Source organism: Phodopus roborovskii, unplaced genomic scaffold (genome assembly GCF_943737965.1).
Source record: "Phodopus roborovskii unplaced genomic scaffold, PHOROB, whole genome shotgun sequence".
Taxonomy (NCBI): Eukaryota; Metazoa; Chordata; class Mammalia; order Rodentia; family Cricetidae; genus Phodopus; species Phodopus roborovskii.
In genome coordinates this window covers 8,543,732-8,571,540 of record NW_026126424.1, presented here as the reverse complement: position 1 = coordinate 8,571,540, position 27,809 = coordinate 8,543,732, and the positions used below count along the sequence as shown (strand labels likewise).

The 27,809-nt window shown below is 38.8% G+C and overlaps 1 protein-coding gene across 1 annotated transcript in view; it reads right to left on the bottom strand.

The window, feature by feature from the left end:
* Nucleotides 1–27,809, bottom strand: part of Ndst3 (N-deacetylase and N-sulfotransferase 3) — a 132,954-nt gene that overhangs the window by 77,798 nt on the left and 27,347 nt on the right. The window contains exons 2-3 of the mRNA XM_051185558.1: nt 22,209–22,296; nt 16,497–16,651 (exon numbers count right to left, since the gene is read on the bottom strand). Of these exons, the coding sequence (XP_051041515.1) occupies nt 16,497–16,651; nt 22,209–22,296 (243 nt within the window). The remainder of the gene's footprint in view (nt 1–16,496; nt 16,652–22,208; nt 22,297–27,809) is intronic.

The window sequence follows — 27,809 nt, the reverse complement described above, 5'->3', positions numbered from 1 at the left end:
CTACAAATACTGCAACTAGTGCAAATCTTAATGTGCCCACCCTTTTCTAAGTTTACCACAGTAGCCAAGTACATAGTCACCTATGGTCTTTTGTTACAGGTTTCTAATACTCTATCCATTTTTTCCTGACTTGTCTTCTTCCAAACTATTACCTATATAGTAGCCCAGAGAAACATTTGACAGATTCAAATATGATCACATGACTTTCTATTTAAAAATTTCTAGGCATTACACTTGCACTTAAATACAAAATTGTAACCTGATCATGATCTATGCATCATATAGCTCTTGCTTCTTAAATCGAGCCTTACAATGTTCACAACTTATCCATCAAGTTAACTTTTCCATCAAGTTAACCTTTCCTGAAGTTCACCGAACACTTTCCTATCCCAGTATCATCCTATTCTGAATCTCTCTCTCTCTCTCTCTCTCTCTCTCTCTCTCTCTCTCTCTCTCTGTCTCTGTCTCTGTCTCTCTCTCTCTCTCTCTCTCTTTCTCCTTTTTTGAGACAAAGTCTCTCTATATAGCCTTGGTTACCCTGAATCCCATTATGTAGATGGGGGTGGTCTGGAGCTCACAGGTCTGCCTGTCTCTGCCTTCTGATTGCTGGGGCTGACGGTGTGTGCTCTGTGCCCAGCTTCTCACACTCACTTCTGAGCAAATGTATAGAATAGACTGCCTGCTAGAGACACTGGTGTAATAGTGACACAAATGCCACAGGAGTGACCAGACTCTTTGTGATTGTATTTAAGGTCCACTCCATGAGATTGAACCCACACACGGTTTTGCTGAAATGTCCAAGAATCTGAGACTAGATAAGCAATGGACTTAGGGGAAAACCCACCACTATTATTCTGCTGAAGAGTCCTAACACCTTGCCTTTGTTTTTCAAGGTGATACAGCAACACTTTGTAAATATTGTTTATTTGTGCCTCTTCTACATTAAGCAATGACTCTAAGATGCCTGGGTTCTGTTTTATTCACCACTGTCTGCTCATTGTCTTACTAACTGCAAACAAGACACAAACATCTGTGAACAAATGAGGTTATGATGCTGACACTGACCATCTCTTCTCTTTTTAATTTTTTAGTTTCTCAGCTCAACTCTCAGTTCATTTGAAGTATAGATATATAGTAGCTCATTGAGAAATTTTAATAACTGCCATAAATAATACTTGCAGAAAGATTAAAACTATAATTGAAATTATTATGTTAGAGGCAAAACTTAAATTTGTAATGTAAAAAATAATAAAGTGTTATGATATAAAATGTAACATTATAAGACTTTTCTTATGTCATCATTCAAGATTTTCCAAACAGATAATGCAAAGATAACTTGAAGGGCATGTAATGCCGCAGTCATTAGGAACATCCCCTAGTAACTAAAGGAAAAAAGAAAAAGAAAATCAGTATTTAAGTATTCAAATGACACAACCACTTCATTACCAAGGCACTAACTCTGACAGTATTTACTTACTTAAACTCTTGCTTGTAATTAAGAGTGGTATTTTACTTTTAGTGTTTACCTCAATTTCAATCTTTTTAAATAGAAGAAACATTTCCAATCCATGGCTAGACAGCCTACTGCTTTCCCCCAATTTCATAGATAAGCAAGTCTGTAGACTATTGTAATTTCTAAGCCCACAGTGGCAGTCTACAATCTGTTAGATACTCTGTTGTCTACAGGAAACTGCAGCAGTGCCCTTTGGAAAACTTCTACACGATTTTCTTTTCTCTGTTTTGGTAGGAATGTCCCATTTTCTCGGAACATAGACATTCCTGCTTCGTTAACTACCTCACAACAATGAGATTCACATTTGCAATTTGCACAAATTTGAGATAAAGTCTCCTTCTATTTACACTTCGTATTGTGGTGATGTTTCTAGGAAAAGGCTCCCTTTCTTTAACTTTTTAAATGGCTTTCTTTAGGACTGTGGCTTCCGGAGATACTGTTTAACAGAGTACACTTATCTAGAAGATGGGAGCATATTTGGAAAATAAGATTAGAATTGAGGTTTGAGTATATTCACTTCATATAATTCATGCACTCCCACACACATACACATATATGAATTATTGAAGATACTTCTCAAATACAAGGGACATTTAAAAGACGGCTTCTTTTCCTAAGATAAAACTGATATCCCAAATACACCTCTCAGATCCTGAGTACTTACAGGGCCTGTGGTACCCAAGGGAGGAGACCATAACAGCAGGGATGACTGAGGGTACATATTGGATGATAGTGAGTGTGGTCAGAGTGGACCAATGTATGTGAAGACTTCAAAGGAAACCAAACAAAATACAATATAAACTAGGTAACTCAGGATGTGTCTCTATGATAGAGAGTTAAGGTTTGGTCAGTGTGCTAAGACTGTTAAATACTAGAACAATTTCTACAATAAAAGGCAGTATTTTTGATATGTTTTAAAATTAAATCTCTTGGAAGATAATTAGCCAAGAATCCTTATTTTTTATAACCAAATGTAAAATATACAAGTTATACAAACAATCACTAAGTTTTAGATTAAAAACACCACTTTCAGTAGGGCACAGTGATGCATGCCCACAATCCTAGCATGAAGAAAGACTGTAAATTCAAGATCAACCTGTCTTTAACAGTTACACTATATTAAATGTTAAATGCTTTCACTTTATCTTTGTGGGTTTATAAGTAATTTTTATGTTCAGATGCTCAGTATAAATGCATTAATTTTCATTTATGGCTTAATCTTAAACAAGCATACTTTCCCATTCATGTTTTACAGGAGTCATGACACATTTATAAACAGCTGATCAGTAATTTGTGGCTACTACACACATCTGGTTTTCTTATAATATGGGCTTCAATTTGTAGTACAGATGGCAGTCTATTCTGGCTATTCCGTAAATAGCCTGTTGTGATGGCCTGTTGTGATGGCCATGCTGTTTTGAAAGAATTTGCCTTAAGGATTTAGAGTCTGCTGGCAGCCATTGTATAAATAATTTGCTTCCTCTTCCTCATTCTAAGCTCCTAAATCCTTGTCCCAAAGTCCCAAGTAGGGTTGGTGTCGTTTTACATGACAAACCTGAGATGACATTTGAGTTTATGCTTCGGATGGAACATGGCAGGCCAGAAGGACCAGCCATGTCATTAGAGAGTGGGGCACCGAGGCAGGTGATAGAGTTGACCTCTGGGCAGGACGGGAGAGTTGGAGAGTGAGTTTGGTCAGAAGGACAGTGAGTCAATCCATCATGAGGTTGGCGTGAAACCTTAATAAAAACTGGGATTTGAAGCTTATTCCCTGACTTGTAATATTCACCCAGACCCAGAAACCTCCAGAAGTAAATTTTCCTTGTGTTGCAGTTTGGAGGACAAAACATGCTACAATAGTGAAATTAGCAAAAATCCTTGGATAAAGGTGTTAACAGTAGTAAGAAAGAGATCTTGTGAGACAGAATGGCATTATAGTAGCTCATAAAACAGAAGTGTGACCTTACTGTTTGGAAGCAACACCTTTGAGAAACACTGTGCAGTCTTTAATTGACTCAGTGATAAGGAAGGGCTCCCATTCTTTCAGCATCCCAAAATACCAATACAAGAGAATGAGATTCTTAGTGTCAAAGGAGCCCTAAGGTGCATAGCTGGCTATGGGGAGACAGCTTGGGCCAGATCCTGGGCCTTGTGCCTGTGTGCTTTACAGACCAGAGCAGTGGTGCAGAGACAGCACACCTCACCTTACCACACCTCAAGCTCTTCTCTTGTTGGTGTTTGGGGCAAAGAAAGTGACTATTTCATCTTTTCCAGCCAAGCCAAACACTCAAAGGAGAGAGGGCTAAGGGGAGAAGGTGACTGCATTCTGTGCTGTCCTAGGGAACCTCAGGAGATAAAGGTGGTGAAGCCAGGGTAAGAAAAGGCCCAAGAACTTTGGCATTGACTAGGCCATGCAGCCTGAGATCTCTCGAGCCACAACCAGCTACAGTGGTAAATGGCTGCCACCTGTAAGGGTCTGTAAGCATTTCTACAGTTATTTGGTTCAGTCAGGCACTGGATCAGCAACCAGCAGCTGTTTAAGCTTTCCAGCAACCACAGGCCAGAGACAAGGAGCAGAAGAAGCACAGTCCACTATTAGTGATGCTAAGAAGTAAGCTGGCTGGGGGCAAACGGGACATCTCCACTGTAGCGGTACATGAAAGAGGTGGGAGGCAGGGGAGGGAGAAATGACATGGTTATATCTTAATTAAAAATTAAAACAATATATATGAGTTAAAAGAGTCCTTCCATTGTTACTCCTGTGTCCCAGAACCTCAGAATTCTTATGTAAATGCACACTTGCTTAAAGGACACTATGATGACCACCGTATTTAATAAAGGTTTAAGTTAGCACTGTAATCTGCTTCACAGAGGGTTGAACAGATGATGATATCAACCATAAATTTATTTTGGCAAAGATAACTGATGTTATGTTCATAAGTGAGTTGAGGATCAGCCCTGGTATACTCAATAGGGTTGTAGCAATAACCCTTTCTCAACAGTTCACAATCCCCCTTCCCATCCTACTATAACTGAAAGGCTTTGCTTTTTGATGAGCTTAATGGTATTTAATAAGACAAGTGCATAAGTAAGCAGCAGAAACAAAAGTTAAGCTAAAACTGCAGTACAAGTACTAAAAAGATGGCACAGCCTATGTCTACCATGGTTCAGCCTCAGCCACTTGCAATCTCTAAACATTATTAGGGCCAGGTGCTCGAGCCTGTCTCTGTCTTCCCTAATAACCAAGTAATTTATTGTAAGTGCATTTTCATTTAACGGGGCTGCTTTCCCCTCTCTTGGAGCTGCTTTCAGAATGCTGGAAGTGTCACATCTGTGTCGAGTGGTTCATAAGAAAACATGCCACTACAGGATGTGCCTTTTTGAGAACACTCAGAAGACTCGTGTGATTGGAAATGTCATTCTGTAAATATATTTCTCATACTGGTTAATGAATAAAAACACTGTTGGCCAATAGGAAAGTAAGATAAGCAGGGCTAGGAGACAAGGAGGAAAGAGGAAGAAGTAAGGAGGGTCAAGATGGGAAGACGGAGAGAGCAGAATGCCGGCAGCCTCTCTCTCCGGTAAGATAAGACCACATGGAAGTACTTAGATTAATAGAAATGGGTTAATAATTAAGACAGAGCTAGCTGACAAGAAACTAGTACCTGGCCAACAGCATTATATCAAACACAGGGTCTCAGTGTGTTAATTGGGCCTGGAGCGGCGGCTGGACAAGACCAGCAGCGGGAAGACAAACCTACTCATTACATATGGCGCCCAACGTGAGCACTTGTACTCTGTATATACCAGGTTGAGTTTTGTTTGAAATTACATAGATTTACTTAAGTGGAACACAAGAAGGAGGCTTTCAGAAATATAAAAGAAATGTGATTGGGAAAGCTTTATTTTTGTATTTAAATAGGTGGAAAGATAATTGGCTGGGGATACAGTGGGCATGTTAAAGGGTTTGGTTTACAGTAGCTTTCTCTTGAGTATGAAGTAATGAATTTGATTGGGGCATTGGAGGTTTTTAAGATATCGTAAAGGTGCAGACAAGTCAAAGACAGTTGCAGATCCCTAGACTACTTTCCAGTACATTTGATCTTTCAGAAAACACACACGATTGACTAGCTAGAGAGGTTTAAGTCTGTATAACACTAATTTTAATTGAAGTTTGGTATTCTTATAAAGAAAGCCAGTGAAGACATTGGTCTGTCACTGTGATTGCACATTCTCTGCTGTTTATGGTAGTTACCAAGGCAGTGATGTTGGTGGTACTTCATAGACACCAGAAATGACACATCACATCAATAGCTATGCAAGAGAAAAGCATCATAAAAAGCCAGCCTGGGATGTGCTCAATTTGGTTTAGAAACACCAGGGTTAGGAGGGTCAGTAGTGATGGGACTTGCATCTAGATAAACCGTGGCAGTCATGTGGGCTTGTAACCTTGACAAACTAGGATGAAACCCTCGTTTGCAGCCTCCACCAGCTGTGAGATCTTAGCAAAATTATGCAAATTCTCTGATCTTTGTAACACAGGAATAATCAGCTATATAGGTGGCTGTGGGAATTCATGAACTAAGTATAACATATGATTCACAGCTGGAACCCAGCAATTTCTCAGTCTTCACTTCCTTAGGAATCAAGACTGAAGTGTACATTTTTGTTACATTTACGGAAAAGAGAATAATGCATCTTTTTTTTAAAATCAATATTCCCCAGTCTGAGCATAAATGAAATAGAACAATGAACCAAAAATAGGCATACAATTTGGAGGCAGTTGGAGAAGAAGAACAGTTGAAAAGGAACAGAAAATAAAGCAATGGAGAAAAAGAACAGACATCTTGGGATGGCAGGAGTGGGGGGCTATGAGACATGAGACAGCTGAAGTTGGGGTTGAGGAGATGGCTGAGTGGGTAAACCACTTGCTCTCACGTGGCAAGCCCAGAGACCATGTAAATGCTTAGTGGTTGTACCTTCCACTCTCAGAGGGTCAAGGTGGGCTGACAGGGGCAAGGCGGTCAAAATGGTCACCACTGGCAAAAGACTGGGCTTGAGAGAACATGCCTCCGTGATGAAAGTGCAGAGGGCTCATAGAAGATCCCTGATGTCAACCTCAGGCCTTCATATGTACATTCACAGAAGCCCACACGCATCTCTCTCTCTCTCTCTCTCTCTCTCTCTCTCTCTCTCTCTCTCTCTCTCTCTCTCTCTCTCAAGCCCTTTGCTGCATGGGTCATGCTCATTATCGACCCTCAGTCCTTGCTCATCCCCCTACATTTCGACTTCCTGGTCTTCTTTCTACCTGTTATGCTATGTCCTCATGTGCCTTCCCCCCCCTCTGTTTCTGTCTCTCTGTCTCTGTCTCTGTCTCTCTCTCTCTCTCACACACACAAGAATACAAAAGGTGCAGAATTAGCTCCTTCTTATTGTTGCATAGCCATTTCCTCTGAATTGAAACATCCCTAAGGAAGTTAACAAAAGTTAAGCTGACAGGGCCCAGGAAATTATGGAATTTACAGGCTTCTCAAGTCCCCTTCCCGAGGTGATATAAGCAGTGACAGTTCTGGAGATGGGAGACTCTTCCATGGGCTGCTGTGTGTGTAAGTCCTCCAGGGAGCCCCAAAGATGCATGGTGTCAGAGCTGTCCCCCTGCTGGGGAAGGCTTCTCATTGATGCAGCTGCTTTTGTGTCACTAATGAATCCTGGAAGTCACCCCAATAAACTACTGGTTCACTAAGCCAGATTTGGGTGAGACTGTTTCTGTTCCTTTGGTCTGTCATTAATGTCCTATGTGGGGTGAACAGATGTTTCCACAGAAAGAGCCACATGGTTTTTGTCTTCCTGCCATCTCTTCTGTCTCAGCCCTGTTTCTAGCTACATCTCAGCTATCACCAGCTATCCAGTCTAGGAAGACAGAAGAATGAAAAACAGAATTTAGGAGTAGCATTTGTGGATCTGGAAGCAGAACTTGTCCCTCTCCACATCCTGCTCAGCCTAGCAATAAGAATTTATAGACAGATTCATAAAGGCTTTTAGTTTGCTTCATGTCCACATGACTGTGGGCAGAGAGGGACTACTCAAACAGAAAATGCACTAAATATATCTTTCTTTTACAAAACCAGTTTGTCAATGGTATGCATGCTGGCAAGGCAATCTAGCATTTGTGCTGGAGAAAAAGGGGGAAAGGAAGTGAGAGATGTATTTTCTACCTACTCTTAATATAAAGCATGAAAGCTTCCTGTAGACTGAGTGTAATCTGAAAAGGAATGTACAAAGTAACCCTTAAGCTCCCAAGGCAATCAAAACCACTCTCCAAAATTTAAAGAAACAGTTTTCTATTTTTTCATACATTTTTGGCTTTGTTTATCTCCCCTTTCTCACCCCCTTACTTTGCATCACCACTCCTTGACTTTCCTCTCCTTTGCCTCCTTTCTGCTAATATGTCCCACTTGAGGCCTTTTTCTTTCCCCCTCCAATGTCTCGTCTTATCTTCTGGGCTTCCATAGGCACTCCAAGTCTAATGTACTACTGGAGAATTCACAGTTAGGATCCATATGTGAAAGAGAACATGAGGTTTTTGTCTTTATGGACCTGGTTACTTCACCCAGAATAACTTTTTCATTCCCTATAAACTTACATTTTCTTTACAACTGAATAAAATTTCATTATATTATATATACATATACATATATATATATATATATATATATATATATATATATATCTTTTTTAGCCATTCATCAGTTGAAGGATATTAGTCTTTCCCAGCTGTGAACCATATACAATGTAACACCAACCTACCCAGCAAGTTGTGCCCACCAGTACAATAATAGTATGATTAAACCGAAAGTAACTAAATGCTTTCTGGTTGGATATGGGGCCTTCTCCATGGACAGGAACCCTTGTCTACATCTGTGAACTTGATCAAGAGATTGGAGGAGAACTTATCACTATTGTTTTAATAAATGGATATAGTAAAATTCCTTTCTGCTTATGCCCCTAAATTAGAGCTGATCTTGTCCTTTGGTGGAAAAGCTATGTTTTGCTGTGAGTGACTGCTAACACTGACTCTTAACTGGTCAAATTATCAAGAATAAATAAGGATTGGGTGATCAGTCCTAAGAGAACACAGTCCCTCAAGGCTTTGGTAACATCACAGGGTGGGTAAATGTAAGAATTGGAAGATGACGAAGAGTGGAACAAAAAGGCATCTTCTGGACACATAGAGACATTGCAGTCATGAACTCAGTTCAGCTGTCGTTGTCCACATAAGACCTGGACATGATTATGCCCATCAACATTTCATCATGATTGGGGGAGCTGTTTATGACTCCTTGAGGGTCTATTGACTGCTAATGGTTGTTGAGGGGAGGGAGGTCATTTTCTTCAGTGGTTCAGCCACTGGCAAGTTGTTCAGGCTCTAGTAAATAACCAGAAACTTGTGTTAATGCAGGGAACACAAATTAAACTCAATGAAACACACACTCTCTCTCTCTCTCTCTCTCTCTCGCTCTCTCTCTCACACACACACACACACACACACACACAGAGAGAGAGAGAGAGAGGGAAATAGAGACACACAGAGAGAGAAAGAATGCAGAATGGGAGAGCTCTTGGAATGAAGGACAGGAAGAGAGAAGAAATGGGAGTAAATCCATCTAAAATTCCTAAAATTCACTACAAAAATGTATAAAACTGTCAAAGAATTAAAAACAACCCCCAAACAATAACACAACAATAGTAAATAAAAGCAAATTAAGGTGTTTTCACTCAATACAATAAATGTCATTTAGTAATAGCTGAATGATTATTTTCAAGTCAGAAGTTTAGTGCCATTGTAGGAGAGGGAGGTGAGTCTTCCTGCATAGGTGAAATACGGAGCTTTGAAAGAAAAACCAGCAGTTCATGTTTTCAAATATGCAAACAAGGATATGCAGAGAGAAAAGTAGATGGCTTGTCCCTTGATGTACGTTTGACCTGTTGTTTCAATTCACCTATTCATCCCTCCCATAAAGGCTGACTTCTTTCCACACCGGAAACAGCTCCCACAGCTCTATTTTTATAGTCCCATTTCCTTTGACTGAGTCAGCCTGGCTTCTGCTTCATCTTCTGCAATTCCCTCAACAGTAATCCAATTTGTCTGCTCCTCCTCAATCCTTCCCTGCCTGCCTGTCCTTAACACTCCCACACTAATGTTCTATGATTTTGTCATCTCTATGGAAATGTGAGAAGTCTGGAGGCGAAAATGACAGTGTCATCTTCGAAGTTCAAAATATATACAATGCATAATTCTGAAAACAAGTCGGTGAAATTTTCAGTTTAGGAAAGTAGAATTTTGGGTACTTTGAATGAGCAGATAGTTGTGAAACACTTGCTGGGAAGAAGAACTAAAGGGTAAGGTACTCAAAACAATCCCATTTCCTACAAAGTTTATATCTAAAAAAGGGGAGGAACATTTGGGAAACAGAAGCGAGCAGTCAGAGCACTTTGGATTCAGGTGTCAGATCTATGACCTAGCTGTGTGTCTGAGGGAAGAACTCAACCTTTCCAAATAGGTCTTGTCATATAGAAGATGGAGATGGCAGCAGGGGCTGTGATGAGGAGAAACCATGTTTATGGAGTGTATACATGCTCCAGCTACATAATAATGGCTCACTATGGGCATAAGAGAATAGAAAAGAAAACAAAACTCACTAAATAAACAAGTGAGAGGCATATTAAGTCATGCCAAGGATGTCATTAAAGGAGAATGTTAACTTTCCAGGAACAACTAATTTAAATTGATTTTTTTATCAGTCAAGAGATCAGTTTTCCTGGGTCACACAAGCTGAAGATGGAGAGTTTGAAACGCTTTACATAATGATAGAGTGAAAAGGTTTGGGTATCTTTCACTTGTTCAGCAAAGACAAGCATTTTCCAGAGTATTTATGAAGAGAAAGACACAAAAGTTGATGAAGAGGTAATTAGATAAAGTAGCAAGCAGGATATAAACTAAATTGTTCAAGCTTTTCCAGACTAAGAGTATATATCTTATGGCAATTGACAGAAAAGAATGTGGATTTAATGTGTAGATATTTTTACTACCCATAATGAAATAGCAAGCAGTAGTAGTAGTCATGGGTGGGGAATATGTTGGGTTTTGAAAAGAGAAGTCTGTTACTTCACAGCAAGATTAATGTCAAACCCATGAAACACCAGAAGTGACTGAGAATAAAGAAGAAGGCAGAAAAATGATGAAGAATTGGTTAGTACCATTCATACGTCCTTTTAAGTAAAAGTTCTGAACTGGATTTAGAAAAGTGTCACACTCATCTTCATCCCTGATGTCTGGCACACTTACTGTGATCTTTCTGGATATTAGTTTGTTTAGTTAGGTTTGTAGTTGTTGTATCAACTATTGTGGCATGATGGTCTTCAGAGGACATAAGTCTTTATGGAATGGAGACTGAAATGTTCAACTATAAATCTACAAATGACTATGTTCAACTTTATCAACCACTTGATACAAACGTAGAAGTCCTACATATAAATTCAGGAATGGCACAGACATGTAGAATCAACTTTTAGCAGGATGTTTATCTATTGAAATAGTAATAGCTGTAATCTCAAGGCTAATGCATAATTAACAGAATCAATAGGACAAAATAACCAAGTAAAGTGTTAACAAAGCTCCTTGCCCCAGGTCTGTTAGATGTGGTGTGGCATTATGGTTCAACAAAGTTTAATGTGAATCCATTTCTAGGAATAAATGCTCACCAAAAAAGCAAAACAAAACAAACAAACAAACAAACAAACAAAAAACCCACAATCCTTTCTGCTTTCTGGGGTAATGGGCCACAACAGTGGATGATATAACTAGGATGAGAACTGTGTATAACATTCTTTTGACTACTCAGAACTGCTGCTAACTATAAGGTCATAACAGGATGATGGGGACATTTTCTAGGTCAGGATCCTTAAGTAGGTGAGTAGTTACAAGGTTTTGTCTTGAAGGAAGGTATGAGGTTATAGTGGGTTGAGGAATATTCTTATCATATTTCACATTGTAGGAACTGGCTTGGGCTCCCAGTACTCTGAAGTTGAGCATGAACCCTATAACTTGTCCCTCAGTTTTCTATCTCATCCCTTCCAGTCATTTTATGAAGTAAATTATATGCTTCAGTCAGTCTGTTCTGATTTATGAAGAGTGACCATGCACTGTTGACGCTTAGATTACTCCAGAGTGAGGGCTATCAGTTCAGATTAGATTCCGCATTCTGACTGGAATTCTCTACTTTTACCAAGGTGACTAAAATTATGCTTTGCATTAAATATTAATATAAGATGAAAACATGATGTGCCTTCTATCAAAGAGCTTTACAGAAAGAAAATGATAGATTTTTTTTCTCCTTTCTCTAGCTGCAAACAAATGAAGTGACAGCTTCTTAAGCTGACAAGTATTTCTTTAAACTTATTTAAAATTATATCTTGATATTATAATCTGTATTTCCATGTTGGAAAATTGCTGTGCTCAGTAATGTAAAGACGTGTGATAACAATAGATAGTCTAGCTAAGGTGAATGAATGTGTTTTGCTAGTCTAGAAAAGGACCGGCCACTTCAAAGGGGAGATGATGTAATCAAGAACATAGTTTATCGGAAGACTTCCTATCCTGAGGAACCTTGTTTCACTGCTACTAATTCTCATAAGATCTTCTACCACAGTGTTAATACCATCCACTGGGTGTGGTGGCACACGACTTTAATCTCAGAACTGGAGAGGCAGAGGCAGGTGGATCTCTGTGAGTTCAAGACCAGTCTGGTCTAAAAAGCAAGTTTTAAAATTAGCCAAGGATACACAATGAGAGCCTATCTCCAATTTAACAGCAACAACAAAAATCCAACAAACCCAAACAACACTCCAAAATGTTAGTGCCATATGATAGAATGTGGAACTATTTTGACAAAAGTCTCTACTAATTATCTCATTATTAAAAATTAAACTATTAAAACATTTGTTAAAATTTAGGCTCAAGCTTTGAAATGAGACAATGTATTAGTTAATGATGATTTTTTGAGGCTCAAATATGAAGCCATTTTAGTTATCTAGTGATATTTTATAGGTATTTAAGGCTGCACAATAAACATTTCAAACCATATGATAGAGCAATCATTAGCATTATAATTAACCCTGGATGTAAAGTTGACAATTTCAAAATAAAATTTCTCTTTAACAAAGAATCAATTAGTCTATATTTGGTCATTAAATATGTTTTTTCCTGGTCAGTCTGTAAGGCTCCATTTCCTTTGATGGCCGCAGCCACCAAATCTAAGTTTGCTTAAAGGGTCTGTCTGATCTTTCTTAAGAAATCACTGAAAAGAACGTTAGTTCCTTTGTGAGTGAGACAGATCCACAGCACGCAGAATCCTAACATTTCAGACAGACTTGCTAATTAAATGGAAACAGCTGTGTCTGGCTGAGAGTGAAAGTAGGGCCTGGGGTACTGGATCACACTCTCAGATTCTTAGTTGAAGGACATTTTAAATATCTTTTAATTCAATCACTCATTTAAACATTGCCTTTCCACATCTCCATTCTTAGCTGGATACCCCTTGGCTTCGAAGGCAGCCCACTCACTGCTCTTTGCAATTTCTCCCGTCTATTTTACTGGGAAACATTTGCTCCTCCAAGCTGGAAGAGAAGAGGTAGGGTATCACCCATTAGAGATACAGTATTCACATGGGTGAAGCATGTGATTATTGCCTCTGAGAAGTAGATGGTCAGGATGGCATTCCCTACAGGGTAGCTTGCACTGACTTCAAGCAGCTTTTGTGTGGAATAAATAGTTTTTAGTTATGTAGAATGCTTTTGGACCACTTAGAGAATCTGCCTGTATTGGGAACTGGGGGATGCCAAGGGGAGAGTTTCCCTGGAAGACCTCCCTCAAGTTCTCCAAGTCCCTGTGTTGTTTGCATGGCCATATACACCTGTGAGTACTAAGCAGAAGAGACTAGATTGACACCTGTGAACTGGGCGAGGAACCCTGGGGGATACATTTATGCAGTATTAGAGGACTTGGATTTCTGTCTTTAATTCTATCAGTGAACTTTATAATCCTAGTGTGCTTCTATGAGTCTTACCTACAAACAGAGAATACATGTGCTTAGAATCCAAGATTGTTAAGAAACTTAAGAGAAACATTTAACATTATTTAAAATGCACATAGGTTAAACAATGAAACCCAAGCTCTTCTCATCTTTAGATTTAGCAGCAGTGAAACTTAGGAGACCTAATACCTTAATGGGAGTTGAATCAACTAATATGCACTTACAAACTGTATAAACCTCACTTTAAGCATTTGGCATATCAATGCAAAATAAAAACTATTTAAAGGTTTTATTCCCATTAACTGTAATATTGACCCTTTCAGGAGTCAAGGCAAAAGTTGAAGATGACAGTTTTAAGATACTAAATATAAAGATAAAAACAACAGTTTGTGTTCATTGATTTATTTCCTAATCACTGTTTCATGTAGTGTGTATATATACACACTATATATGTAATATATAATGTATATTATTTTGCTATTTTGTGGATAGCTCCAAGTTTCTGAGTTCCTTTCTTCATATATCCTGCTTTGACAAAATCAAATGTTCACTTATCTATATTAAACAATAGAAAGAAATAAATTGTTTTTTGTTTTTGTTTTTTAAGTTACATTTTGGGTGTCTTAAGATCCTTCACAATCATCTGCTATGGCCTTATGTATTCCTGGTACACAAAAGGACCTTGTGACACATCCCCCATGGAGGGATACTGCCTTAACCTAGAGATAGGATAGAAGTCCTAGTCCCTACTTCAAATGACTTGACAGATCTACATGATCCCACCTGGATGGTATTGCCCTACAAGTGGAATTGTGGTGGGGGGATGGGATGGGAGGGTGGTCAGGGTGCATGTGAGGGGGCAGAGAGAGTAAGAGGGAGGGAGGGAGAGGGAACTTGGATCAACATGTAAAATAAAAAAAATAAATTTTAAAAAAGAGATGGACATAGTAAGAAAGATTGAGAAATGAGATGAATAAACATTTCATGAGAAAGCCATTTAAAAAATGGCCACAAAAATCATAATTGGAGTTGTCAGTGTATAGTTAGTAATAAATTCATAAATCTTTGCCTGAAACTTGAGTCAGATTAAGAATGACAAGATTTCAAACTTGAATCATTCTTATAATTTAGTAAGAAATTGTAAACAATGCTTAAAACTCCCCCATAGGTCTGTTTTTACTATTTACTTTTAAGTATTTAACACTCTTTTGACTATGAGCACAGTGTTGCCATGCATCAGTTGATTCAAGTAGCAGTAGATGCCTCTAGTCAGTAATACTGTTCTAGTTTCCTTAAGTATCAAATTATTACTAGTTTATTTTATGTGTGTAGGTGTTTTGTCTGTGTGTATGTCTGTGCATCGCATATATTCCTGTTGTCCATAGAGGTAAGAAGCGAGCCTGGAATTGAAATTCCAGATGGCTATGAGCTATCATGTGGATGTTGGCAATTGAACATTGGTCCTCTGGAAGAGCAGCCAGTGCTCTCAACTGCTCTGTCAGCCAACCTGTTTAAGTGTCAAAGAACAACATACACACACACACACACACACACACACACACACTTGTTTGTTTTACAGGTTACTAAAAGAACAGTAACAGCAAATAGTTATCCTCATTGCTTTTACCCATGCCTTACTGTGCCGTATTTTCACATTTCTTTCTCCCAAGCTCCCTTGTGCAGTTCCCTATAGATTTATGAAGCACCTGCAGTCATCTTTTCTTGTCCATTCCACCTCTCACTGAGCAACACTGCTGTGTTTGGAGATCCAAGTCTTCTAGACAGAGCACTAAGAGCTTTCAGTTCTATGATAATGTGTGGCAGTGGTTACCCAATTTTACATGTTCATGGCCATTTATAGTTTCAGGAGGAAAAGCAACCCTCATATTATAAAAGTTCGCAAATGTCAAAATCCTGTCCTTGTATGAGGTTTGAGAAAGCAAGAGAAAGCAAGGGCTTCTCTTGCTTTCATGTCAAAATATCAGGATATGAGAATGATGCCCTTGAGACTGGAGAGTGGGATTACAGTTAAAGACACACAGGATCCCCAGTCCTCCCTGCAAAGAGTTGGATTTTATGTATCTTTAAGACAAAAAACACAGTCTGCTGATTTTAAACGAGTTGTGTGTAAGTTTGAGTAAGGAACCATGGTATTGATAGCAAAAATGTTTTGGTTCCTGCAGCTGGAACCATGTAAATGGATTTGGGCTCTCTCTGACAGGGGGGGGGGCGACGACTACGATGATGACGATGACATTTCCCTCCATACAGTAGTCATTGGAAGTTTTACATTAGTTTCAGTCAAAGTCATAGCACCTTCAATATAAGCCAGCATACTTTCTTCTGAAGATTCCAGAATCTTCATTGACTTGACTTGTGTCTAATTTAGGGTGTTCCATTTGTTTCCATTTTCATCCATCATGATAACCTGTGTTTATTTGAATTTCTGGTTATACTGAATCCCATTTCCTCACAACTTATTCTTTCCCATCTCCATGACAATTATTCTCTGTTCTTACAACATGGTATGAAGCCACAGAATATCTCGCTCTGCCATGAATTTATTTTGTATGTACATTTTGTCTCTCAGTGTAGTGTACTAGGAAGCTCCTGGATAGGAGCTTCCATAATGCCAAGGAATTGCGATTTCCATTTTATGAAGTGTCTCTTAATTAGACCCGTAACCATTAAACCCAGTGATGAGTGCACAGTACAAACTCAAGAGCCATACATGGAATATACCTAACACCAAGATTCTAATGGGACTGAGAAAAGCTGCATAAGGAAAGCCAGCACAATGAAACCTCAGGGCAGCTTCCAACTCACACACCTTGCTACTTCTCTCACAACTGTACATGATTTCAGTAAAGTAGTCTGCATGAGTTACTTACTAAGGCAAATTTTTTGTTGAGAGTCATCTGTTCCACTAAAGAGGACTCATTGTGGAAGAGGTGGGGCTGCATGTGGCTCCACATGTGAGGGAACCACCAGAACTCGTCCACAGACCCCAACAGAAGGTCATCTCCTTTATCTTCCTCTTCAGTCCCTGTAGGAGCACAAATGATTATTCAGTTAATTCCAACTGCATCTTCATTCTGTCTGTCTGTCTGTTTATCTATCATTTACCTATCTATATCTACCATCTCTATTTGTATCTATCATTTATCTACCTATATCTATCATCTCTCATCTGTATTGTTTATCATTTTTATAGTATCTATTTATTATACATCTATGATCTATAATAGTACTTATCTATCAATCATTTATCATATACTTTATTTAGAAGACACCATTATCTCACATACACATATGTTACTAAACTTAAAGGGAATCTGTGAGGCTGTGACAAAACTTTAAAAGGATTTTTAAAATATTTTAAATTGTGTGCGTGTTTGTATGATCTGTGTGTATGTGTTGTGCCAGCAGAGGCCAAAAGAGGGTGTAGGAGCCCCTGGAGCTGTGTTACAGCTGGTTGTAAGCCATCTGATATAGGTAAATGTTGTGGAGTATTTCTTTACACTGTGTGATGATGTGTCACTGTGATTGGTTTAATAAAGAGCTTAATGGCCAATAGCTAATCAGGAGATATTAGGCGGGACTCCTGGGGACAGAGAGGACTCTGGGAAGAAGAAAGCTGGAAACCCAGCAGACTTGGAGCAAGTCAGACATGCCGTACTGAAGGAAGGTAAAAATATATGGTAGGACCTAGATTAATACAAGCAGATTAATTTAAGTTATAAGAGGTAGTTGGGGGCAAGCCTAAGCTTTCATAATTAGTGAGCCTCTGTGTCATTATTTGGGAGCTGGTGATACAAAGATAGTCTAACAAGAAAGCTTGCTACAGGTTGTACCAACAGACCTCTGGCATTCTGAAAGAGCAGTACACACTTTTAACTGCTGAGACATCTCTCCAGCCCCAAAACTTTCAAACAAGGTATTATACATGAGATACATCAACATATTTCAATGCCACCCTTAAAATTAATATTTAAATATCATGTTTAAAATAAATATAATCACTCACAAAGACATCAGAGTCTTTGCACAGTTTTTAGTATAGAGAGGATGAATAAAGCAGAGTAATGGATATTTTACAAATAGTAGGACTGCAGAAGAGAATGTAAATTATTTTGACATGCTTTGCACATTCTGATGCCAGAAAATAGCTTCCTGAGCTTCCTGGTTTGTGCATGGTGTTGACACACAGTGGTGTCTATGGAAGTTCTTTGCCTCACATTTCACAGTGGAAACAGACAGAAGTCCTTGTGGTTTTTCAGGCATCATCTCATCTTGATCTCTACCTCCCCAGCCATGAGACTGTGACAGAGTTAGCTGGTTCTCCCTAGTCTGTGAGCTGCTGCTTGTTCTCCCTGTTTCTTGTCATATGTAACTTCTGTCTTTCCCTGTGTCGGTCTGCTAGCATTCCTTCATTTTCTAGCTTTTTTTTTTTGCCCCCGAGTTTGTTTAATGGGGAGAGAGCAACAGATCTCAGGGTTCTTTGGAGAGATATTCTAGCATGTTCATTATCCTTCTCAGAACATCATAGTAAAATTGCAATTACAACTTTTATACATTGGAGGAATGCTGGATTTAGAAAAATAATTTCTACCATCTGACAGATTTATCTTAATTCACAGGAAATGTAATTTTATGTTATTCATTTGTCTTAATAGCTCTATTTATCTGGCTTCCTTGAATCCCGCTTTGGGTATATTTTAGATCAGAATCAATTATATTGTGTGGAAGTATCTATTTATTACTTTCAAGATTATGATAAAACAAATGAAATGAATGTAGTTGCCTGTGTTTGGATTACTCCAGTCTCCTCTGTAGGAGCCAAAGGACAGAAATGAGAAGTCAAAACCCTTATGCTATTGCAAATTATCTTGAGTTCAATAAAGTCACTGTCAAGAGAAACTCATTTTATTCTATGTCTACTTAAAGCCTTTACTTTGCAGTGTGTCCCTCTTTGTTTTTATATTGTAAACTGCCACCAACTGAGATGTCAGCAAATGTGGATTCCAGAAATAGAGTCAGAATTTCCTGATTCAATACCACAGTGCCTTCCACATTTTCAGTAACTCCATGATGAAATCAGGATGGATAGATGTTGTAGATGTTGTTACTTCTCAGCGTTTTCCTCCGTTCCAGTCTCACTAACCTGTAGACATCTGAACTCTTTTTGCCACCTAACTCTCCTAATGAATGATTGACAATTAAATAATAAGATCTGTATGAAAACTATAGCCTGGTTAACTGAGGGTGGTAAAGATTGTCTTCTGGTTAACCGAGGGTGAAGACTGTCTGGGCACTTTACTAGCTACATAACTTTGATCCCTTAAAAATCAAGACGATGTTTACATCAAAATAAATCAAAGATAAGAAAGCCTCAGTCTAGAGAGATGGCTCAGTGGTTAAGAACACTAGCTGTTCTTCCAGAGGACCCCAGTTCTATTCCCAACTCCCATAAAGCAACTCACAACCATTTGTAGCTCCAGTTTCAGGGAATCTGACATTTTGTTTATAGCCTCCACTAGTACCATGGACACATGTGGTACACAGACATATTTATAGGCAAAACATTCATATGTATGGAATTAAATTTTAGAAAGAAAGAAAGCTTTTTGCTGAAGTGATTTTTTTTCTGTGAAAGCTGTCATTTTTCTTTTTTGCTTCAACACTGAGTAAAAAGGGCAGAGTTTTCAACACAGGAAGCAATCAATTATTTATAAAGAAAAAATGTGATTTAATTAATAACATGTAATTTTAGACTTAAAATTTACATTTGTTTCTATGAAGAATCATTTCTCTGATCTTAGACTGCTTGGCTATAACAGCACAGGACTTTCCTCTTCTACACAGATAGAGAGATCTCCCCAACCTTGGCTCTACATTGCTCCTGTGTGTGTGTGTGTGTGTGTGTGTGTGTGTGTGTGTGTGTGTGTGTGTGCGCGCGCGCGCGCAGGTTTTCTGTTGGTTTAGAGAGAACACCCTCATCATCATCTGTGAGAAGTGCTTTTATTAAAAATAAAAAAAGAAAACACAACCTTTTCACAGCTTAGAGGAAGCAATTGGATAAATGACATTGTTTATAGCATCTAGGATTGATGGAAGAAGACTGAGTTGCCAGATGTTTGTGTACTTGCTGAGTTTGGACTGTCCTGGTTATAATTTTATAGTTCTTTCTCTCATAACCTTCCATTTGGTTTGAACATGGAACAAATGCCCCATAGGCTCAAGTGTTGAACACTTGATCCTCAGTTGGGCATGCTATTTGGGGAGGTGGCAGAAACTTGAAGGGCCTGATTAGAGGATATAGTTGATTGGAGATGGTCCATAAGAGTGTGCTTTGTCCTTCTCCCCTTTCCCATCTCTCTGATTGGCATGAGATTAAATGGGTGCTCCACCACAAACAGCCACCATGATGCTCTGCCCCACCAAAGACCCATACATGATGAACAAAGCAGACCATGGGTGAAACTTTAGAAAACAAAATTCAAATCCCTTTTCTATTAAACTCGCCCACAGGAATGTACTATAGTAACAGTCTGAGTAATACAAACATTTTAAAGGTACTGTACATTCAGTATGCTTTCTGATTCCTTCTCTGCATGCATTTTCATTTCCTTCTCTTTACAGATGTCAAAGCATCCAACAGCTTGACATCAGGGAGGTGACTATGGACATTCTGTTTTTTTAGGCTTTTTGTACTCTCTGTTGTGAAAAATGCAGCTGCATGGTGGGTCTAACATTGCTAGAGCCAGGACCTGAGATTCTGCAAGCTGAGATCTTTTTGTGGGGAACATACCATTATTTCTGGTTTAAGAAATCTTTGGAGATCACAAAACTTTAAATCTATGATCAACCTGGAGCTTATTTTTGTGGTTTTCCTCAGCTCTGGGACAAGCTACCTTCTTTCCACGATAAAGTTCTGCAGTCGGCATGGATTACTGGAAAGCCTACCCTCATCAGAGATGAGATGAGTATGTTTCTGAAGACAGTTTCTTTCTCCCTTTGAGCTTGTTGGATATTCTTGTTTCTATCACACATCTTACTGGAAGTAACTCTGTAATTACTAATAGCATTTGCTAGAGCAACCATTGCAGTTTGGTTCATCTTCCTTATAACAGTTTTGGCTATTCTTGGCTATTTGAATTTTTATATAAATTTTAGAATCATGTTACAAATACCTAAGAAATGCTTGAATTGTATCTGAGACTGTATTAATTATAGATCAATTTGGAGAGGATTGAATTCTTAAATATCTAGTCTTCCAATCATTGGACATCTTACAGCTTTTTAAAGTTACATTCAATATAACTGTATAATTCTAAATCATGTTCCTGAAACTTTGTTGATTACTTTGGTAATGGTGTGCAAAACCATAACTGATTTTGTGTATTACAAAAGACTCACAGAAGCTATTAGAAAACACAAAATTGACATTAAAGTAAACTATTTTCATTTTTCACAAACACGGAGAGAGAAAAGACAACCCAGACTGTGAGAGGAAAGAACTTATAATCATATAACTCACAAATCATCACATAGAATCGATCAAGAATCCACAAATCAACAAAAATAAAGCCTGAAAACAAGTGCTCCTCAATAATAAGTAATTAGTTACATAGGCTTGCTTTCTATTCATGAGAGATGTATGTATGAAAATCATATGAATTCCTACAGCACAGCACAGCTGAGGCTTAAAATGGAAATAACATGAAATAGGATGTGCAATGCTCAGACAGCTAGAAATACACATTGGAAAAATCAGTTTGTAAAATCAGTTGGCCCTTTTTCTTCAAATTTTCATATATGTGTCATGTGAGCAACTCCACTCTGGGCTGAGATCCAACAGACAAGAACTTACATCCTGCGGGAGGACAGGGATGAATGCCTAGTAGGATGATCTAAGAAATGCCAAAGGCTAGAAATAACCATCTACATTGCAGGAGGACGAATAAAGTGTTGGTAACCTCAAATGAAACACTACCAAGAAAAATGAGAAAATGATAATCTATGCATCCTACTTGTGTGATTAACACAGTATAGAACAACCGCAAAAGCTGGATGTGGTGAGTTTTACACTTATGTAAGATCCAGGTGTAGCTATCTAGGTGCTGGAAGCCAGGGGGCAGTTTAGAAATGTTAGAAAATTCACAAAAGATCATGTTTGTTTTTTTTATGGACTTTTCTGTATGTAAATTTAAGAAAACCATAAGCTCTAGAAGCCTTAACATTAACTTTTTCTATTTCCTTCCTTCCAACCTCCCTCCCTCCCTCTCTCTCTTCCCCCCTTTCTCTCCACCCTCTATCTTTCTTTTATCTAAAACAGGGGTTCTCTGTGTAGCCCTGGATATTCTGGAACTCTCTCTCTGTAGACAAGGCTGACCTTGAATTCTGACATCCACCTGCCTCTGCCTGGGATTAAAGGCACATGTCATCACTGAGTGGCACATTAACATATTCTAAAGGTTAAAAGTAGTATGTTAGCTGGAGTTAAATGTTATGAACAAAAATAAGGAAGGACATGAGAGGTACAGGAAAGTAGGAACAAGAGGCAAGTGTAATTTCCAACAGAGTGGTCAGAGGAACCTTACCTGTGTGATAAAACTTCCCTGAAAATCCAAGGTTGAATGTAAAATTTGTGATTTGTGCACGCAAAAGATTCTGAGTGTCAAGCAGGGCCTGAAATACAGAATGAACAAAAGGCATTTCAGGGTGACAAGATACAAAAAAAAAAAAAAAAAAAAAAAAAAAAAGCTTCACACACATTCAGAGAACAAAACCATTCTATTCAAATCAGAAGGTGGAGAGCATGGATAATGTTGACATTATACAGCATATATATGTACTAAGACTTTAGCCTATAAGAAATCAGAAGAAAAATGTTGACTGGAGAAAGCAAGGTGAAAGGAAGAGGTTAGTCCATATATATAAAGGAAGTGTATACTATAACTTTTTTTTTTTTTTTTTTTTTTACCTCTCAGGGGCATAGATAACCAATTCCAAAAGGACGTTCAATTCAAATGAAGCTTGTTAAGAACAAACGTGGAAAAAACACATTGGCATTTCTCAGATATATGTTTCTTCTTCAAAAGATGAAATTCTTAACTTTTAAATCTGAGATTCCCAAAAGATAATTATTGCTATTCAAAAGAAGATATCCGGGTAAAGCAAATCTATAATTAACCCATGAAAACAAGCAAATATCCATGGGGCTTCATCTTGACTGACTACTAGTTTGGATGGGATTAATTATTACTAATCCGATGGGATTAATAAAGTGCACCTCTGGTTATGTCTATGAGAGAATCTGCAAGTGATTAGCTGGGAGAGGTGGTCTCTTGAATATGAGCAGCATCACCCAATGATTGGAACTAAGTTGGAACAGATGAGAAAAAAAAAAAAAAAAAAATGGAGAAAGCCAGCTAGCGTAGGCAGTCTCTCATTCTGTGCTTCCTGGCTGCCACGATGTAAACTCTGCTCTGAAGCAATGAGCCAAAATAAATAGTCCCTCTGCCTAAGCTAGGGCAGTCGTTTTGTCGGTGGTGAGAGAACACACAATGAACGTCCCGTCCCGTAAGGGGCGCGCTGGAAGCATGGTTTGGCTTTTCCTGTTAATTATGCTCTGTGAGAATCTGGTGGACTTTCATGGTTTCTTCTCCTTTGCTTCCTGATTCTTTAGATTCTAATGACTCCAATTACTCTGGTCCTCCCTTCCTCCCTTCCCCACTTTCTCCTGTGTGTATGTTCCCTTATAACTCAAGTGTCCACCCGAACCAAACATAAATAGCACTGTTGGCTTTCAAAAAGATCTCCCCTAAGATTTTGCTATACGAGGCATAAATATCCTAAAGTGATAGTAAAGACACAGCGTAGGGTCTCACACTGACCTTCCATGCCTCTCCTTTTTCCTTCAGTACATCCAGGCCCACAACCAACCCTGTGTTCTCAGCAGCAGAGCTGATGCTCAGAAGTGCCTGAACTGGCATGCTCAGTCTCCATCTGTTTATTTTGCCACCACCCAGTGACTGCCTATCCCATCAGAGTGCAACCGAGTCTGTGCCCATGCAGAGGAAGGAACCCTTCCTCCCCAAACTTAGACTCATCCAATCAGTCACTGATTACTGAAATGTAAATACGTAATTGTTTTCCTAATATTTCTTTGTTTACAAGGACCAACTCCTTGGTATGCATGACTGAACGATATACTAGGTGGGCCAACGTGACATTGAAGGAAGGCCTGCTGGTAGATCTACACCCTGAGCTATGTATAAAGCTTAATTGATGGCTGTATCTATGAAGACAGGCAAGGTCTTGTTCTTATAAGGGTAGGGCATATGATGGGCACAGGAAGAGAAACTGGATGGGTGAGTATGCCACAGTGGGGAAGGCAATTTCTTATTTCTGCCAGGAGCTGAGATGCTAGACTCTGTTGCAGGGAGGATGCTGCACAGGTGTAGAGTCTGAGGGTTTTCCTTTCAGCCCCCTGTGGAACTTACACTGCAGTCTTTAAGAGGACAGGTCCAGAAGTCAGCTGGTACTAATTAGAATTCTGGATCTCTCTGCTTTCCACTTTTGGGCATATTATTAAACTTTTAAAGCCCAAGTCTTATCATTTTTAAAGCCAGGGTAATAACACTCACTTCAGGGCTCTATGTGAAGATTAAATGAGACAATTCGTTTATGCTCTTGGTGCAGTGACTGGAACACAATACGTGAGCAGCACTGAGCATCGCTGCTCTGCCATCCCACTGCTGCAAGCATCACTACAGCTGACAGGGTGATTACCATGGAATTCTAGAAGAAAATCTGTGGTCCTTGCTCGAACTTGGTCTTTTTTAGAAAATTAAGACAGTCTTCTAACTCTGAGTATAATGAGTGTGAATCAGGAATACAGGAGTGGTTAGTAAAGTTTTCAAAAAAAAATTAAAATATCTATCTATATCCATCATCCATCCATCTATCCATCATATATAATATTTACCTACCATTTATCTAATGTTTGTTTTTTCTATTTTCTACCTATGCCATCTATCATTTGCCTATGTACTATCTGCCTACCTATTATCTATCTATCATTTATCATATATTATCTCTTAATATACATTTATCTATAACCTACCTATTAGTCATGTCTACCTTTCTATCATCTGCATCCATCTGTCCATCCATCCATCCACCCATTCATTCACTGATTAGTTTTCTGTCTTTATTTGATTTAAGTTGTTTCTTCTGCTTCTTTTCTTCCTGTCCTTTTCTTCCTGTCATAGTTTCTCTCTAGGTGAACATTATAGCTAACTTTTCCAGTATGACTTAAGTTTTATCTTACTTCTTCCTCTATTTTACTACAATTCATCTTTTATGATTCATTCAGTGGCTAAACATTCAGAATCTATTACATAATTATTTCTTGCATGTTCTATGAACCCGCCTTAAACCTGAGAGGCCACCATTCTTTCCTTTTGCCTTTTGCCCTTTTCGCTGGAACCAGCCCTCAGGGAACTCTGTTTTCTGACCATTCCCTGATTTTTTTTAAAAAATGTATAGTTGTGATCACTGCTTGTTAGGAGAAAACAAACAAACCTGTTAATCCTGGGTCTTAGAAGCTAGATTATGTTCTTGCAACATAATATCTTTAACATGGATTTAATATGGATTTCAATAACTTAACTACCCAGAGTTTTGCCAGTTTGGATATTTCACACATTTATAATGTATTTTAAAAACAAACATTCAGGCACTTAGAAGATATACTGAAACATATGGCCACACTGCTTATGCCATGTATGGTGAGCACATCCTACTTGTCAAGCCAATTGGACTGAGAAGTGTTCAAAAAATTAGAAGACTGTATCTGGGGATGACAGTGAGGACACTTTGGAGCTGGTTGGATCCTGAGGGCTCTGACTTACTGACTGGATCAACTCTTGGCGGGTTCAAAACACGATGGCATTATTGGGGGGGTGATCAAAGGGAGGGTATGGGGTCTGACTGGAGGAGGTAGGACACTAGGCCTTATCCTAGGGGAATGTATGGTATCCTGATCTCTCTGTGTATCCCCTTTCTCCACTTCTGGCCCTGTTCTGTTCCCCCGAACCCTCTGTGCTGTGAAGATGCTTCTGGAATCTGAAGCCAAAATCAATTTTTCTGCCCTTAAGTTATCCCAGATTTTTGGTCATAGGGATAAAAACTGAGTAATCAACACATGGTAAAGAGGGACTTTGTGTCCAGATGGTATTTAGGATAAACAGCAATACATCTCATACTTAAATTGATTTTATAAGCCAGATTTTGGGAATGTGCATGAGGAAAGTGTCTTATATTTATGCATCATTTCCATTGTCTTAAAATGTATTGAAGTGTTTTGTGTAAGAAGTTTAAGTGCTTGGGAATGTTTTGAGACAGATGACATCCTTTTCACTAAACTTGTTATTACTGGAACAAAATGATTACCTGAAGCAGTATGCTCATCACTATGAACAGATATTAGAAAATGATTCCTTATTTTTATTCTCTATTTGTGATATGTCTAAAATGATGTGACAGTAACAAAAACTAGCAGTAAATGAAATCATTGCTCTAGCACTAAAATGGAAGAAAGAAAACTGCACAGGTTTTAGGCAAGCCAACCCTTTCTAGGGCGTGGAGTATGATGGCAAAGGCAAATAATCACACCTCTTCAAACACTAGTGCAGGAGTCTTGGAAGCATGGCACTTAGTTTCAAGTGTGTTCGTTATTGAAAAGTGCTACTTTTATTTTTAGGAATTCTAAAATACACTATGTATTTAACAGTATGGTACATTTTTTACAATTCTGAATACCACTGATTATTTTCAGAACAAGACGTTTTTAAATCATCTATTAAGATAATATTGTTACCACTCTCCACTCTCAATAATGAAGTCAATCTGTATATATTCAGATATAGGGAGAGATAGGCAAATTAATAGCCACTGTGCTACGAAAGAAGAATTAGAGTATGCTAAAATTAGAATTAAAAGAACAGCTTTACATTTTTCATTTAACAGTATATTGTGGATGGGCTTTACCCTTTTACCCCAAATTAAACCTTCTCTTTAAAAAAATTATTTATTTAATGTTTTTTTCTTATTTTATACATTGATCCCAGTTCTCTTTCCCTCCCACCCTCCCATGTTCCCCACAGACCCCCCAAATCCCACCTCCCCCATTTTCTCCCCAGGGAGGTTGAAGCCTTTCATAAGGGATCATAAATATCTGTCAGGTCATTTGGGGTAGGATCTCGGCCCTCCCCTGTGTCTCTAGGTTAAGGGAGTACCACTCCATGGGGAATGGGCTCCTGAAGCTCATTTGTGCACTAGGGATACATCCTGGTTCCATTATTAGAGGTTCCATAGCCTGCCCAGTCCTCCTAACTGAGACCCGCGTTCAAGTGTCTGGATCGTTACTATGCTGGTTTCCCAGCTATCAGACTGGAGTCCATTAGCTCCCCCTTGTTCAGGTCAGCTGTCTCTGTGAGTGTCTGTAGCTTGGTCTTGGTCCCATTTTTTTTTTTTTATCACTCCTCCCTTTCTGCACTGGATTCCAGGAGTTTGGCTCAGTGTTTAGCTGTGGGTATCTGCTTCTGCTTCTATCAGCTACTGGATGAAGGATCCAGCATGGCAGATAGGGTAGTCATCAATCTCAGTATCAGGGAAGGGCATTTAAGGTAGCCTCTCCACTATAGCTTAGATTGTTAGTTGGGGTCATCCTTGTAGGTCTCTGGACATTTCCCTAGTGCCAAATTTCTCTTTAAACCTATAATGGCTCCCTCTAAATTGTGTCTCTTTTCTTGTTTTCCTCTATTCTTCCCCTGATTCAATCTTCCTGCTCCCTCATGTCCTCCTCTCCCCCTTTCCCCTTCTCTTTCTGCTAACTCCCTCTCCCCTCTCCCCCCTGCTCCCAATTTGCTCAAGAAATCTTGTCCCTTTCACCTTCTATAGGGGACAATGAATGTCTCTCTTAGGGTCCTCCTTGTTTCCTAGCTTCTCTGTATGGAATGTAGACTGGCAATCCTTTGCTTCTAATCAAAGCATTATACTGGTCACATCAAATGGGTATACTCTAATTTATTTGATCTTTTCTGTTTATTGTACATTTGAGTTCCTTTCTCTCTGGCAAACATAAATCTTGTTCTCTGTATAAGTCTGTATTTACATATTAAGAAAAAATCCTA